Source organism: Fundulus heteroclitus, chromosome 19 (assembly GCF_011125445.2).
Source record: "Fundulus heteroclitus isolate FHET01 chromosome 19, MU-UCD_Fhet_4.1, whole genome shotgun sequence".
Taxonomy (NCBI): Eukaryota; Metazoa; Chordata; class Actinopteri; order Cyprinodontiformes; family Fundulidae; genus Fundulus; species Fundulus heteroclitus.
This window is the reverse complement of record NC_046379.1, coordinates 12,325,415-12,340,798: the sequence shown is the minus strand read 5'-3', so window position 1 is coordinate 12,340,798 and position 15,384 is coordinate 12,325,415. Positions and strand designations below refer to the sequence as shown.

At 43.0% G+C, this 15,384-nt stretch overlaps 1 protein-coding gene across 19 annotated transcripts in view; it reads right to left on the bottom strand.

Annotated features, from left to right (window-relative positions):
* Window positions 1-15,384, bottom strand: part of LOC105938374 (ryanodine receptor 3) — a 144,114-nt gene that overhangs the window by 81,323 nt on the left and 47,407 nt on the right. For all 19 annotated transcript variants that reach the window (XM_036150729.1, XM_036150737.1, XM_036150734.1 and 16 more), the window contains 7 exons: window positions 14,681-14,837; window positions 14,028-14,192; window positions 12,511-12,632; window positions 11,526-11,706; window positions 6,861-6,996; window positions 5,392-5,487; window positions 5,022-5,140 (listed from right to left, as the gene is read on the bottom strand). In XM_036150729.1, coding sequence (XP_036006622.1) covers window positions 5,022-5,140; window positions 5,392-5,487; window positions 6,861-6,996; window positions 11,526-11,706; window positions 12,511-12,632; window positions 14,028-14,192; window positions 14,681-14,837 — 976 coding nt within the window. The remainder of the gene's footprint in view (window positions 1-5,021; window positions 5,141-5,391; window positions 5,488-6,860; window positions 6,997-11,525; window positions 11,707-12,510; window positions 12,633-14,027; window positions 14,193-14,680; window positions 14,838-15,384) is intronic.

Sequence of the window (15,384 nt, the reverse complement as noted above, 5' to 3'; positions counted from 1 at the left end):
ATCACGTAAAATCCTATTATAAGGGCTGCTGTTACTTTCTATGCTTGGCTATAGAGGAGCTATTGTATCTCACAAATATCTTGCAGATAAATAGGAAAATTAGAAACAGTTATGTAATAATGACTAAATAGAGAAGAGCTGCATGAATGAGCCAAAAACCACTAATCTTTACATTGAGATTAAAAACTATAGTGGTAACTATACAAAAGACTAACTTTATACAGTTGCTACAGTGTCTTGGGAAATTATTAATATGCCTAAAAACATTTACATTTGACATAGAACCACAAACTTCAACACATTTAACTAGATTCCAACAAAAATCTGGCAATCTAGACACACCACTAGACACTAACCCTAACCCCCACCATGTCACATTGTGTTGGCACTCTCCCACTGTGGTGATGCATTTCTTCTGCAGGCAGAGGAAAGTTAGTTCCAGTTGAGGTGAAGATAGATGGTGCTAAATTGTAATATTCTGGTTTCTGTTCGGGTTTTATTTTTGAGTCATTTTACTCTCCTGCTTTAGGTTCTCTGCTTGCTTTGAGTTTTTGTCCTGTCTGGGTTTTTATTTACTGTTAGGTTATCTGGTTTTGTCATCTGTTTTAGTCTAAGCTTTATTTTCTGTTTTAGTTTTTTTCTTTAGAGTGATTTTGTTTCTTTGTAAGTTGTGTGTGTAGTTTGTTTCTGTCCTCTTGTCTTGTCAGCTTTTTAGATTTGTCTGTTCTTGTTTTGAGCCTCAGCACTGATGTCTGGTCTAATTACCCACTCTACACACCTGCCTTACTCCACCCCTGTTGCAATCATCTCTGACCGGTTTCACCTGCTTCCACCTCCATATAAACAGTTGAGACCAGACATCAGTGCCAGGTCGTCTGTTTGAGTATGGGTGAGTCTCCTCCTGCAAGTTTCTGTTTATTAGTTTACTTTTGGATTTTTGACCCCTTGTCCCCAGAGATCTGAGCCACCCTGTTTCTGTCTGTTCCTGCCTTGTCTGCCCAACTGGACTGTTTGTTTCTCTGCCCTTTTCCCTCCAGGCTGGCGTTTTGTCCCCCTGGTGTTGGTCCCAGACGCCACTTCCAAGGGAGGAGCGCTCTGCCGCAGCCGCCCCGCCGCCGCAAACGCCGGCGAGCGGTTGGTCTGGCTGACGCCTCGGCTCCTGTCCCTGAGGGGTTACCGCCAGCGGGCGACGTGGGGGCCCAGGAGGGTCCGCCGACAGCGGGCGCCAATGGGGCACTGGAGGGTCCGCCTCTGCCCAAGTCTCCAGAGGGGGCCCTGGAGGGTCCGCTTCTGCCCAAGTCTCCAGAGGGGGCCCTGGAGGGTCTGCCCAAGTCTCCAGAGGGTTCGTCACCAGCAGGCGACGAAGGGGTCCAGGAGGAACCGCTTCCGCCCAAGCCCCAAGAAGGGGTCCTGGAGGACCCGCCCTCGATTTCAGGTCCAGTGCCAGCTCCCCGTAGCTTTAAGGCACTGTCTCCAGTGCCAGCTCCCCGTAGCTTTAAGGCACTGTCTCCAGTGCCAGCTCCCCGTCGCTTTAAGGCACTGTCTCCAGTGCCAGCTCCCCGTCGCTTTAAGGCACTGTCTCCAGTGCCAGCTCCCCGTCGCTTTAAGGCACTGTCTCCAGTGCCAGCTCCCCGTCGCTTTAAGGCACTGTCTCCAGTGCCAGCTCCTCGCAGCTTTAAAGCACTCCTGCCCGTAGCCTGTAGCCAGGTCCTGCCCGTAGCCTGTAGCCAGGTCCTGCCCGTAGCCTGTAGCCAGGCCCTGCCCGAAGCCTGTAGCCAGGCCCTGCCCGAAGCCTGTAGCCAGGCCCTGCCCGAAGCCTGTAGCCAGGCCCTGCCCGAAGCCTGTAGCCAGGCCCTGCCCGAAGCCTGTAGCCAGGCCCTGCCCGAAGCCTGTAGCCAGGCCCTGCCCGAAGCCTGTAGCCAGGCCCTGCCCGAAGCCTGTAGCCAGGCCCTGCCCGAAGCCTGTAGCCAGGCCCTGCCCGAAGCCTGTAGCCAGGCCCTGCCCGAAGCCTGTAGCCAGGCCCTGCCCGAAGCCTGTAGCCAGGCCCTGCCCGAAGCCTGTAGCCAGGCCCCGCCCCCCGTAGCCATTAGCCAGGCCCCGCCGCCCGTAGCCATTAGCCAGGCCCCGCCGCCCGTAGCCATTAGCCAGGCCCCGCCGCCCGTAGCCATTAGCCAGGCCCCGCCGCCCGTAGCCATTAGCCAGGCCCCGCCGCCCGTAGCCATTAGCCAGGCGCCGCCGCCCGTAGCCATTAGCCAGGCGCCGCCGCCCGTAGCCATTAGCCAGGCGCCGCCGCCCGTAGCCATTAGCCAGGCGCCGCCGCCCGTAGCCATTAGCCAGGCGCCGCCGCCCGTAGCCATTAGCCAGGCGCCGCCGCCCGTAGCCATTAGCCAGGCGCCGCCGCCCGTAGCCATTAGCCAGGCGCCGCCGCCCGTAGCCATTAGCCAGGCGCCGCCGCCCGTAGCCATTAGCCAGGCGCCGCCGCCCGTAGCCATTAGCCAGGCGCCGCCGCCCGTAGCCATTAGCCAGGCGCCGCCGCCCGTAGCCATTAGCCAGGCGCCGCCGCCCGTAGCCATTAGCCAGGCGCCGCCGCCCGTAGCCATTAGCCAGGCGCCGCCGCCCGTAGCCATTAGCCAGGCGCCCCCTTTAGTCGCCTGTAGCCAGGCTCTCTCCTTAGTCGCCTGTAGCCAGGCGCCCCCCTCAGCCTGTAATTTGGCGCCTCCTGTAGCCTTTAGTCCGGCGCCAGGGTCTGTTTTCTCCCTCTCCAGGCAAAGGCCTCCGAGGGCTCTGCTCCGCCGAAGGCCTCCGAAAGTCCTGCTCCGCCGGCGTCGTCCGGGACGCCCGCCGGACATCCTGACCCGCCGGGGCCGTCGTCCGGGGCGACCGCCGGACATCCTGACCCGCCGGGGCCGTCGTCCGGGGCGACCGCCGGACATCCTGACCCGCCGGGGCCGTCGTCCGGGGCGACCGCCGGACATCCTGACCCGCCGGGGCCGTCGTCCGGGGCGACCGCCGGACATCCTGACCCGCCGGGGCCGTGGTCCGGCGCGACCGCCGGACATCCTGACCCGCCGGGGCCGTCGTCCGGGATGTCTGCCAGACATCCGGCCACTTTAGGACTCAGTTTCAGTTTCGATTCGCCCTTAGAGGGTTGTTTTGTGTTTTTGCACTTGTGTTAGATATTATTTTCTTCTTCAGACTCTAGCCCTCCAGCCTTTAGCCCCCTCCACCCACCCGATTTGACTTAGGTTCTTGTTTTCTTTGGACTCCCGTAGACGTTGGAGGGCGTCTAGAATCCGCCCTGGGGGGGGGGGGGGGGGGGGCTCTGTAATATTCTGGTTTCTGTTCGGGTTTTATTTTTGAGTCATTTTACTCTCCTGCTTTAGGTTCTCTGCTTGCTTTGAGTTTTTGTCCTGTCTGGGTTTTTATTTACTGTTAGGTTATCTGGTTTTGTCATCTGTTTTAGTTTAAGCTTTATTTTCTGTTTTAGGTTTTTTCTTTAGAGTGATTTTGTTTCTTTGTAAGTTGTGTGTGTAGTTTGTTTCTGTCCTCTTGTCTTGTCAGCTTTTTAGATTTGTCTGTTCTTGTTTTGAGCCTCAGCACTGATGTCTGGTCTAATTACCCACTCTACACACCTGCCTTACTCCACCCCTGTTGCAATCATCTCTGACCGGTTTCACCTGCTTCCACCTCCATATAAACAGTTGAGACCAGACATCAGTGCCAGGTCGTCTTGTTGAGTATGGGTGAGTTTTCCTCTTGCAACTTTCTGTTATGGTTTGCTTTTGGATTTTTGACCCCCTTGTCTCCAGAAACCTGAGCCATCCTGTTTTGCCTGTTCCTGCCGTGCCTGCCCCGTTACTCTGTTTATTTTTGTGCCGTCTTTTGGTTTGACGGTCTTTTTGGCTTTTTTCCCTGTTTTGCTTTTTGTTAATAAAGAACCTGATCTGAACCTCTGCTGGTCTGGCTGAATTCTGGGTCCTCTGCTCCGATTCGTGACACTAAATACAGGGCAGTCTTGGAACAAGCCTGCTCAACGCTACAAAAGACTAGACGTAGAGCCCATAGAGCTACAATAGAATATGTTTAGATCAATCCAAATCCATGTGTTTAAAACTGTCTTGTCAAAGTTCAGGCCTAAAACTTTGAATTGAAAATTGGTAGCAAGACATGAAACTGGCACAGACGCCGTCCATTTAATCTATTGCTATCATAACTTCAGCAAAAGTCTCTATTCAACCCTCAAGGAGGGTTGAATAAAAATGCACACAACAATTTTCAGATTTTTTTAAAAAGAATTCTGAAAACCATGCATAACTTTCCTCCGACATAATAATTAGGCACTACTTTATGCTTGTCTGTCACTTTAGATCCCAATAAAACACATCATGGTTTGATGATGATGAACTTTATTGTCCCAAAGGAAATTTGTCTTGGGTACAGACTCTGGCTGCTACATAGTCCAAACTATGTATCACACTGCATTCACACATAAAAACACTACTATAGAAATTCCATTATAAGAAAAAGACAAAAGATGCATGTTACATTACATTCACAATAAAAAAAACTAATAATATATTTTTTTAAAGTATAAAAACCATTCTTTAAAAAATCTGTTACAAGACACAATGAATTCATAAAGGAAGCATGTCAGTTTAGTTTAAAATGTTAGATACCATTGCCTATTCCCCTATTTACTGTTTGATAATGTATATTTCTTTAATGGGAATTGCAAACAAATAAGTTCTTATAGCGGTTCAGTCTACAGGCAGGGACTCTAATACGTCGACCTAAAGGAAGAAACCGATACTCTGAATAGAGAATATGAGTGGGGTCAGAGATGATTTGTGTGTGGTGTAATGTGACAAAAAGGAAGACGCTTAAGGGGTTTAAACACCTTGTCGAGGCACCGTACCTCACTTTCATTAACGTGTATGTCAACACTAAAACCCAAAGGCGTATTTGACACTGCAACAATATCCCACCTTTACTCTGAACCCCTCATGTCTGGTAGCGCTTACCTTGTGGTTGCGACCATGCTTGTAGAGCAGCGATATGATGGACTTAATGTGTCCTTTCTGGATGATATTGAGCGCCTCAGGGCTCTCGATTAGGATGCAGTGCAGGACTTCTAAGATGCCTGCACAGCCGCAAAATTCATCAATTAGTTAACATCAGTGGAAGGGAGAGACAAAGCAGAGGACATTTGTCAAAGAGACAACTTGCATGGATCAACAGGAAACCCCACTGGTACATGCATATCCCTACATATAAAAGCTGTGAACAGTTCAAAGATTAATTTTACAAAGGGAATGTCTCTCAGCTGCTATCTTGAAAAGCTTTTCTCTAACAGGATTCATTGTACAGTAACTAGGATAATGATCGGTGTACCTGAAGAAGACTCTAGTCTTTCCAGCTTGCTCACCAGCCAGTCCAAATTGTTTGAAAACTGAGTGCAGTTGTTCCGGTTTCCTCTGATTAATGCAGCTGCAAGACACAAGAAATGTGGGTGAGTCAAACTTTGCACCAAGGAATAACAAGGTTTGATGCGTCCATTTCGGCCCTGACAAGGTACCTTATACAACATGGGAAGGTTGTTCAAATGGAGACACCTTAAATTAGTGCCACAGCAAGTTAAGTAAGAGGTTCTGCTTTGACATTCTCATACATATTAATTTCTGAAGGTGCCTAAGGTAGACAAAAGAGGTTGGACAAGGAGAAGACATCAACACTTGCTGACAAATAAACCCACCTAATGAATGCCCTAGCAGTAAAGAGACAGGGTCATGGGATGCAGACAGACAGGGAAGAAAGGAAGAAGGCATCCCAAATCCAGTTAGCGCCGCGCTACATCAGGTGTGTGGAGGAGGAACAGGGTAGTGAGAGAGAGAGACGTGGCTGGAAGACTAATTTCAGCCAGGAGGGGAAATTAGTATAAATAAGAGCATGAAGGACATTCTTGAAGGGTAGAAGGGTTTCAGTTTGGCCGGATGAAAGATAAACTTTGCATCAGGTAGCAGGATGTGCAGACACAGGGGGAGAGCAAAAATATACAGCACCCATGCTGGCTCTGTTTGGTGAGATACATTTTAGATAACTTATAACAGGAGAGTAAAAACGGTTAAAAGTGATTTCTGGACAGGAGGGCTGATGATACTGGCTCGTGTGGAAAACATGGCAAGAACAAACAAAACAGATGCCACACAAGATAGTGATGAAATTGACACTTACTGACTAAAAGGTGCAAAGTAGGGACATGCAGGTTTTCTGTGTGGTGTGTGCCAGAGTGATAGCTGCACATTTGTATCTAATGGCCCACATGTCCCCTCATGTTTAATCCAGAGATGCACCAATCAGAGTTTGTGGGGCCTGTTTTTTAGTTTTAGATTTTTGTAAAGAATTGACATGCTAATTCAAATTTCTCTTTAAGAGCCGCCATATAAGATGATTTAAGAACACAAACTATATTTGTCTAGCGTTTTTGTCATGAGAGAACTATTATTACTTTTATTAGGATCTGCGACAAATGTTTGTCCCTTGTGTGAGAAAATAGTAGCTATGAAAAAGAATTTTACTGTTATTTAAATTTCTTTAAACTGAATGATTACAGAGATTGCATATTAAAAAGGTTTTAGCATCCCATATTAGTGTTCAGCCTGGTTAACATGGCTGGCATTGCAAAAACAACTAACTTCATGTGTATTCTGAGGAGAATGTAGATAACCGAGATTTCCAACAGAGTGCAAGCATTTCCAAATGTTCCTGGAAAGAACATTTCTGAGACTGATAACAGAACATTGTCTACAGATACGTGTTTGTATATGTGTGTATGAAAGGCAGTTGTAAAACCAGCTTATTACCCAGCAGCTCATAAAGCAAGTTGAGAATGTCTTTCCAGGCTGCTCCAGCCTCTGACCCTGCACACTCCCCAAAATGGGCTGCACTGTTGTAGACGTTTAGCCGGTCGATGCAGTTGGAGACAAGGGTTAGCATGCCCTAAGAAACACACAGAGGTACACATTAACTCAACAGCAGCACACAGAACAGAAAATGTCAGAATAAAGCTTTTAATATATTTACATAATTTTTTATGTAAACAGCATAGAAGGCGTTTGTAATTAACTGTCCCACAATATTGCAAAGAATAAGCCATGGGATGGGTGGTCTATAGTGACTTACACGTGCTATTTCTATGTACACAGTTACTTGGAAGTTGTATTATTAAAACACATGTACAGTAAGAAAAAAAGGTATAAACTGAAATAGCTTTACAGCTGATGCATGAAAAATACAATTATTGCACAAGTCATGTCACAAAAGGCACAGAAGGTGAAAAATAACTTGACAGAAACTGAAAATCTTGCTATATAGTAGGGCTGCATGATTTTAGGAAAACATGCAATATGTGCTCAAACTGATCAATGTCACAATTATGATATGACCCAATAAATAAGCAAGTAATCAAAACGTGTTAATCTCTCTGTACTCTAATTATGCTTTGTGTTAATGACATACACAGACTTTTAGGCAGCATTAAAGTTTCAGCTAATGTACAGTAATACAGACATAGACAACTTAAAAGCATGATATGTAAATAATGTGTAAACATTCACAGCAGTACAAGAAGTTTTTCACAATATAGATATTGCATATAGAGTGATATGTCGATGACAAATTTGCAATATTGTGAAGTTCTAACACAAAGGGACAAATTATTCTCAAGTGCCGAACGCTTCACAAATGATCCCTTTGTAAATATTCAGAAAAGGTAGTGAAATTTTAAAAATGGCCACCACTGCTGAATCGCAAGCTTGTGTCAAGATATGATGAGAAATGAAGTGATGGACATTCCTAAAAGCGACTGAAGCAAATGGATGAGCCCATTCTGTACAACTAACAGGAAAGCGAAAGCACTCTACAGGACTGCTCTGAAGGGGTTCTAGGAAAGCTCCTATTGGTATAAGTCCTACAGGCCATCCATTTATCTTCCTTTGCTTAGCCTCCCAACTGCTTTACAGTCATTGTTAAACCACCCCACTGCCTGCTGAAGGTCAAAGCCTGAAGATGACAACAACATCCCATCATCTGCAAAAAGAAAGGTGTCATGATTTCCAGGTGTTTGGGACTGGTTATTTAAGTCACTGAATCAGTCCCTCTTTGATTTATTATCCTTTCGTGTTTGTTGATTTTCACTTTTGTTTATTTAGTCAGTGAATTCTGATAGTTCATTCGATTTAATTTTGGTATTATACTCTGATAGATTTCTTCCTGTGTTTCCTCGTAGTGTTCTCTTTCTTCCTCAAGTCTTTGTCCTCATTGCTCTCAACTGTTGACTATTATTCACCTGCTTACTTGCACCTGCTCTCCATGCCTTCTCTCCCCACTCCCTCTGTATACAAGCTCTCTGGTTTTCTCTACTCATTTGCTGTTTCCTCTGTTGTGCCACCTCATGTTTGCTCCTTGCTCCATGTGTGCCTGTGCCATGCATTGATTTTGTTCCTGTTTGTGTTCATTTGGTTAATTTAATTAAATCCATTTTCATTCACCATGCAGCTCCCAAGTTCTTGTCTGTGTTTTGGTCTGGCTCCTACATCTCAAATCATGACACAAAGATGAGACCCTGATCATAAAAAATATATCCTTTAAGTGGTGCTACAGTATTAAGAAGGGACTTTAGGTGGGACTTTTTGCCAATTAAGGTAACCAAATACTCCACAGCTATTTGCAATATTTTGTTTTCTTCCTTTTGTGATTTAAGCGGTCTCCAAATTGTACACAATCAAATATCTAGACATGTCATATCAAATACGAGCTCTCATCAATTAATTGTAGAACTTAATTTGTTAAAAATGTCTCCAAATTTCCATTAGCATGACTATCATAGGTGCAGCTCTCTCTCCTCGCATGTGTCACAGTGATTTATGCCACAGAAGAATATCTACAGTGATCTCATATGCAGAACGGAGGGCATTAAAAAGGCAAAATGGAAATTTCAGATGAATTATAACGCCTGTAAAAATCATGAGTCAGCTTTGTACGTTGACAAATTAACCTTCAGAAGGCAATATATCAGGAGCGACATAGAAGCTTTTGTTTTTTATAAATCCTAAAAAAAAAAAGAAGATTGAGAGCTGTTGAAATATTTCATGATGAAAGTTTAGTAGATTGAATTTAACTACTTAACTTTAGATCTCTTTAGGACTGGTTCAATTTAATTATACTGTCGTTGAACAACTAAAGTTAGGATGTTTGACGTCAAACGGCCCCTCAGTAAACCAGCTGACATACTGTATAATTGATGGAAGTAATTTAGCTTGTAGAAGCATAGCAGCTTCAGTGCTCTCATGCTTGCTTCGGGGAAAACTTATAACACTGAAACTGCTGACACCTTAATTTCCGGTACCTCCAAATACAGAACAGGAATTAAACTTTCCTCTGGGGATCAACTGCTTTTGCCTCTCATACTTATGCAGTTATCTTGTCTGCTTTCAGCTTAATCAACCATGTCGTAAAAGTCCCACAAATGGCTGCTTTTCAGTCATGGTCTGTGATGTTTAGTTCCACATATTAATAGGCAGTGGCAAGCCATCAGGGCTTTCAAGTTATTCAGGAAAGATACCAAGTAAGAGGCCAGGAACCCGTTACAATCCAGAGATACATTGTTGCTCTTGGTCCAGCTAAATAAAATTTCTCTTGAGCCACAAAAGCTCATGACACTTCAGAAAAGACATCCTATTTAGTTTTGTTAATCAAGTAATTCAAACCAAGAAAATGTGTTTGTTTTATGGTTAAAGAAGCTAAAGAATCTGTTATTATACTCTAATTTTAGGAAAAAAATAGATAATCAAACCTTTGCAATTTATTTGTAAAGGTTTGATTATCCATATTTTTGGAAAGTTAAGAGGAAGAAACTAAACTTAGTCAGTGGGTTTGTTCTTCACTGGTCCAAGATAATCTAGCTTTCCCTCTGATTTTTGTAGGAGACCAAACTTGCACTTGTAACAAATTCTAAAGTTAACTAAAAAAAATAATAAAAAAAAAATAGGGTAGACATAAAAAAATAATGGAATATTTTACAATCTGTCATTTGAGTTTACAATTATAACGATTTGTGTTGTTGGCCTTTTGGCAAGGTCCCCCTTGTATAATAGATTTTGAATTCCTGGTCAAATAAAGGTTGAATAAAAAGTAGCAATGTTTTAAGGTGATTAACTATAAAAAGAAATTAGTTTGACTCACAGGCTAAATTTGGTACATGAGGTTGTGCAGCTTCAAGCTATCTCTTGACAGCTGTGTGGTATTGGAAAGCATTTGAGACAGTTTTTAACCAAAACTAAAATGCAAGACGTCTCATAATGGCAATAATTACAATAAGACTTCAGGAAAAATATAAACTGATTATTGAAAAATGTATTCAAATGGACAGAATGAATTTGGTTGTCACAGAGCAACTGTTGTGAGTAAAGATAATTATTGTTGCATTTTTTGCTGCTGTGTTTTAAATAAAGAAGAGTAGCCGTTCCTTGATTTAGATTGTAGGTGCTCTATTAATGTTGAACAGAGTTCAGACTCTTTTTATAAAGCAAATTCCTGCATTCTTTTCCAGACTCAGTATAGTTAAGCTTCCAAGCCATTTTAAAGTACGAGAACAAACTCTCTCTATGTATTTACTGCAGATATGTTGGAATAAGGCTTTATAAACAAAACTGCATAGACGGAGGGACCAATGGAACATTTAGACAACGGGAAAGATAATGAATAACCAAAATCTGCCCACAATAATTTTTTTTTCAGTTTTTCAGTTTGTTCTTCATGTTAGTTCGACTATTTATGGATTTTGCTTTGGTTTGCCATGCAGTATTGACTGGTTAATGTGTTTGATGTAGCATTTGTGTAAATAAGAGAAACTACAGGTGGTACCTTTATATATATATATATATATATATATATATATATATATATATATATATATATATATATATATATATATATATATATATATATATATATATATATATATCTTTTTTCTTTTCATTTATGACCTAATGGGTCATGTGATTTGTATCTAGGGTTGGGGTGGGGCAGGTGGGTATTGATCACTGACTTTGTAATGTTCCTGTGTCCCAACTTGGGAATTTGTTCTTAAATAAAACACAGTGAATCACAAAAAAAAAATAAACAAAATAAACTATAGGTGAACTGTGAAGGTGAATTGTGTTAGTAGCTGTCACTTTAGAAATGTATGTGGGTTGGTTGTGTGGTTGTGCCGTCAGTTTATCACAGATCCGCTGTGAAATAATTGGGTCACACCAGAAACTGTAGAGCTTAGAAGTTTTCCAGCTACAACAGCAACCGACCTGCGTCACGGCTTGGTATTCTTTGGGGGTTGACGGCCTCGTGAGGACTGTATTGGGTTTGAGGTGTTGTTTTAATGATGCCTTTGTAAACGTTGGAGGCACATGTCACCTCTGTTGTTAGGTGATACTCGATAAGTTTGCTCGGCCTTCTGGGATGGTAACACTCACTTCCTGTTTGAAGAGGTTCTGTCTGTTCTTGAGTGAACGAAGCTTTATCTGCCTCTCCTCGTGCTCCAGCTCAACATCAGGGAGTTGGAAATAGGTGATGAGGTCATTGAGTGTTTGGAGCACCTCCTCAACAGGCAAGGCTACAAGGGTCCTGTTTTTTATGCTCAGGCAGTCAAGGTCTCTGTGATGGGGAGACAGAAGCGAGACACATAACTACACCAGTTCCCATTGACAATTACAATCGTTTATAGCTTTAAAATTGCCCCGTACATCATAAAGGCAATAAATGCAGTCCTATTGGGACGGGCTGTGCGGATATAAGGAGGAGCAGTGATGACTAACAGTGTTTAACCTACAAGTTCATTCATGTTGAATAACTGATTTCCGCTGGCCTGCTAAAAATAGCTTCTGTCGTATGCGTGGGAGGGATTAAGGGGGGAGATGTATGTGTCACAGCCGCAGGGGAGAGGCTGATACCTCCTCACATGTGGACACGACAGGCATCCAGAGGGTCCGAGGGGTCTTTAATAACCAATAAAAATAGGATCCAGCCCCAGTGGTCCTTTTTTCAAAGCCGGCCTCCATCTCTGCTAAAGTAGTTGGATGTTTACAAGCACAAGACAGGTCCACCGAGCAAGCCGTCTGTAGCTCTGGTTTCTCACTCAGTCAAAACTTACAGGCCCGGAGCATGACTTAATACTGGTGACATTTACAATGTGTGACCATCTGAAAGACTAGGGGGCTTTGAGAGATTAATGTTTCAGGTCTCAACAATATTTTTCACAACATGGTTCCATCAGGTAGTGGGGCTTTATTGTCTTTATTAGTTGTGCTCATTCGGGTGCTTAAGTTACCTGCATGTTTTTTTTTTTTTTGATAAGGTGTCTCAAGAGATCTCTAATTTGCTTAAAGTGGATAATTGGGTTTAATGAGTAATTTGCACATCCGCGTCCCTCCACAAATAGGTGAGTAATGTGTCGCATACCTGATGAATCGGTTAAAGAGCAGCGTTGTGTTGCGGATGATTCTCGCGGCCCGAGACTCCTCGTGTTGACAGCGCTGCAGGGTTAACCCGTCATCCATGTGGCCCTCAGAATGAAGACAAGCCTGGAGGGAAAGACAGACGATTACATTATATAGAAGAGAGGCGAGAAGCAAAAACAGTGAGAAAATGACTTGAGGATGCTCAGAAAACAGTGAGACACGATGACAAGAACAAGGCTGAAGGCAGTAGGTTATCCGATTGTACAAGAATTACTGAATTCATACGCTGCTCTGAAAAGCTACTCTAAACCATCAGACTTCTCTACATTTTGTCATATTACAACAACAGACTTCAATGCATTTTAAAAGGATTTTATGTTACACAGAGAGCAGTACATGACTGTGTCACGGAAGAGAAAATTTACATAGTTAGCTAAATTTTCAAAATGTTGTAATCTAATTATGTGTAATCTAACTTCAGCATTCGTACAGCTGTTCTATAAAGGCCCTAGAGTTTTGTTTCTTTAGTGAACATTAGAAATGAAGCAGCATCATTATGACTAAGGAACAGAGCAGACAGGTCAGGGATAAAACTATGGGTTATAACACAAAATTCCAAGCTTTGAATTCGTCACAGTCCTCTCTCTGATCCGTCATCTGTAAAATATAGAGTGCGGCACAACTGCAAATCTTCCAAGATAAGGCCCTCCACCTTAGTAGGCAAGCTGCCAAGAAGGCCATTTTTCAAAAAACAGGTGGAAAAAATGACAACTCTTAGTTGTGGACTCTACAAATCTGGCATTTTCAGAAGAGTTGCAAGAAGAAAACCATTGTTGAGAGAAAGCCATAAGAAGTCCTCTTTGAAGTTTGCCACAAGGCATGTAGGGGAAAAAGCAAACACATGGACAAAAAAGGCCTGGCCAGATGGCAACAAACTTTAACTTTTTGGCCTATATGCAAAAGAATTAGTTTGGCAGAAATTTAACACTGCAGATTACCCTGAACAAGCCATGCCTACTGTAAGAGATGGCAGGGAAGCAACATTCTTTGGGGATGGTTGAGCATATCTAGAGGTTTATGAGCCTCTAGATATGCAAAGCTGAAAAAGACTGGCTGCTATAGATGCAGAAAATAGTATTGACTCCAGGATGGATTAATACAGTGTACATCACCCTTTTAAGATTTTTTTTTTTTTAACAAAAAATGTAAAACAGTGTATTCTTGACAATAATCCCCCTCTCCATGTTGTTGTGTCAGTCTTTTATAAAAAAAAAAAAAATAGTAAAATACACAGAAGTTTGTGTTTATAATGTGATGGCAAAATTTAATTTTGGATATTTATGTTGGGAACAAAACCAATGGAAAAACGTTCTTAGATTTGATAGAACTAGAGTAAAACCCAATAAACAATCATAGCACCCACTGAGCTCTTTATTCCTGGAATGATTATGTTCCTCAAGGAATGAGATTTATCATTTCTGGTTGTTTATGTGTATGCTCGTGTGTGCCAATGCTTACTCTTCTCTTAAGAGGACCCAGCCGAGTAGATTTGACATCCGGCGCCTGGTAGGAGAGCCACAGACCTGTGGCTATGTGCATGATGAAGCAAAGCGAGTCTCCATATTTAATTTCTGCCACCCCCATACCCTCGATGTCCCGCTTGGGGCTCTGCTCCAGCTTCTCCTGTTCAGGTTAAGCAGAGAATCAAGAAAGCTGCCGTGAGCTGATGTGAAACAGACGAGAACAAACACACAACACGAGCACAACAAGGATGCAAATTTCTTCCTGATCAAACCAAACAGCCCAATGTCAACAGCAACTGCTCTTTAAAGCTCAACCCATCACAGTTCAAGGAATTGACCTTCTGTTGAGATCCCAATGTGGTTATGAAGAATGCAGCAATAAATTATAGTCAGGGAAATAATTAATTTTCACAGTCTCTAAACATTCTCTTGCTAAGGTTTTGTTTTCCTGTATTAGGGAGAATGCCATAAAAACACATTACGCAGAAGTAAAAGATCAATTTAATCAATCTGAAGTCTAAAAAAGCTGTTTCGTAGGTTCAGAAATGATCTGCTAGATAACATGAAATACATATTATGGAACACTTTGTTCGGCATATTTTGCCAATGTATGTTTGTGCCATTGCAGCTCTGTGGGCATGTACCTACCTTTGATGCTCTAAAGCAGAAAGCCGTGGAGATGGTGTCCGACCTCTCCCGGTCCTGCAGCACCAGCCCCCTGTCCTCAGTCAAGGCTAGGTAGTGACCCGTGGTCAGGTGACGTAGTCGAAAAGGCTGTCCCCAACGGATGTGGCTTCCACTCCAACTGCAAAGGAGCAAGAAATGCATTACCATAAAAGGCAAAATCAAAAATGTGTTACATTACAACCTGAAAAACTGATGAATTTGGCTTCCAGGTGAACATAAAGTAGTTCTCATGGTGAAGTAGAAGAAAAATAAAAATGTATTATAAACAAAATTTTAAAATGTGGGCTTTATGGTGTGACTTTTGGATTACCCTCCCTTTACTCTTATCCCCCTAAAGCTTTTAAAATCTTATAATTTGTAAGTTCAATTGTGTTATTTAATGCAGCTGTAATATTCTGGTTTCTGTTCTGGTTTTATTTTTCAGTCATTTTCTTCTCCTGCTTTTGGTTCTCTGCTTGCTTTGAGTTTGTCTCCTGTCTGGGTTTTTATTTACTGTTAGTTTATCCTGTTTTGTCATCAGTCTTATTCTTAGCTTTATTTTCTGTTTTAGGTTTTTACATTAGAGTAATTTTGTTTCTCAGTAAGTTTGGTGTAGTTTCTGTCCAGTTGTCCTGTCAACTTTTTAGCTTTGGTTTCTGGTTTATTTCTTGTTTTGATCCTCAGCA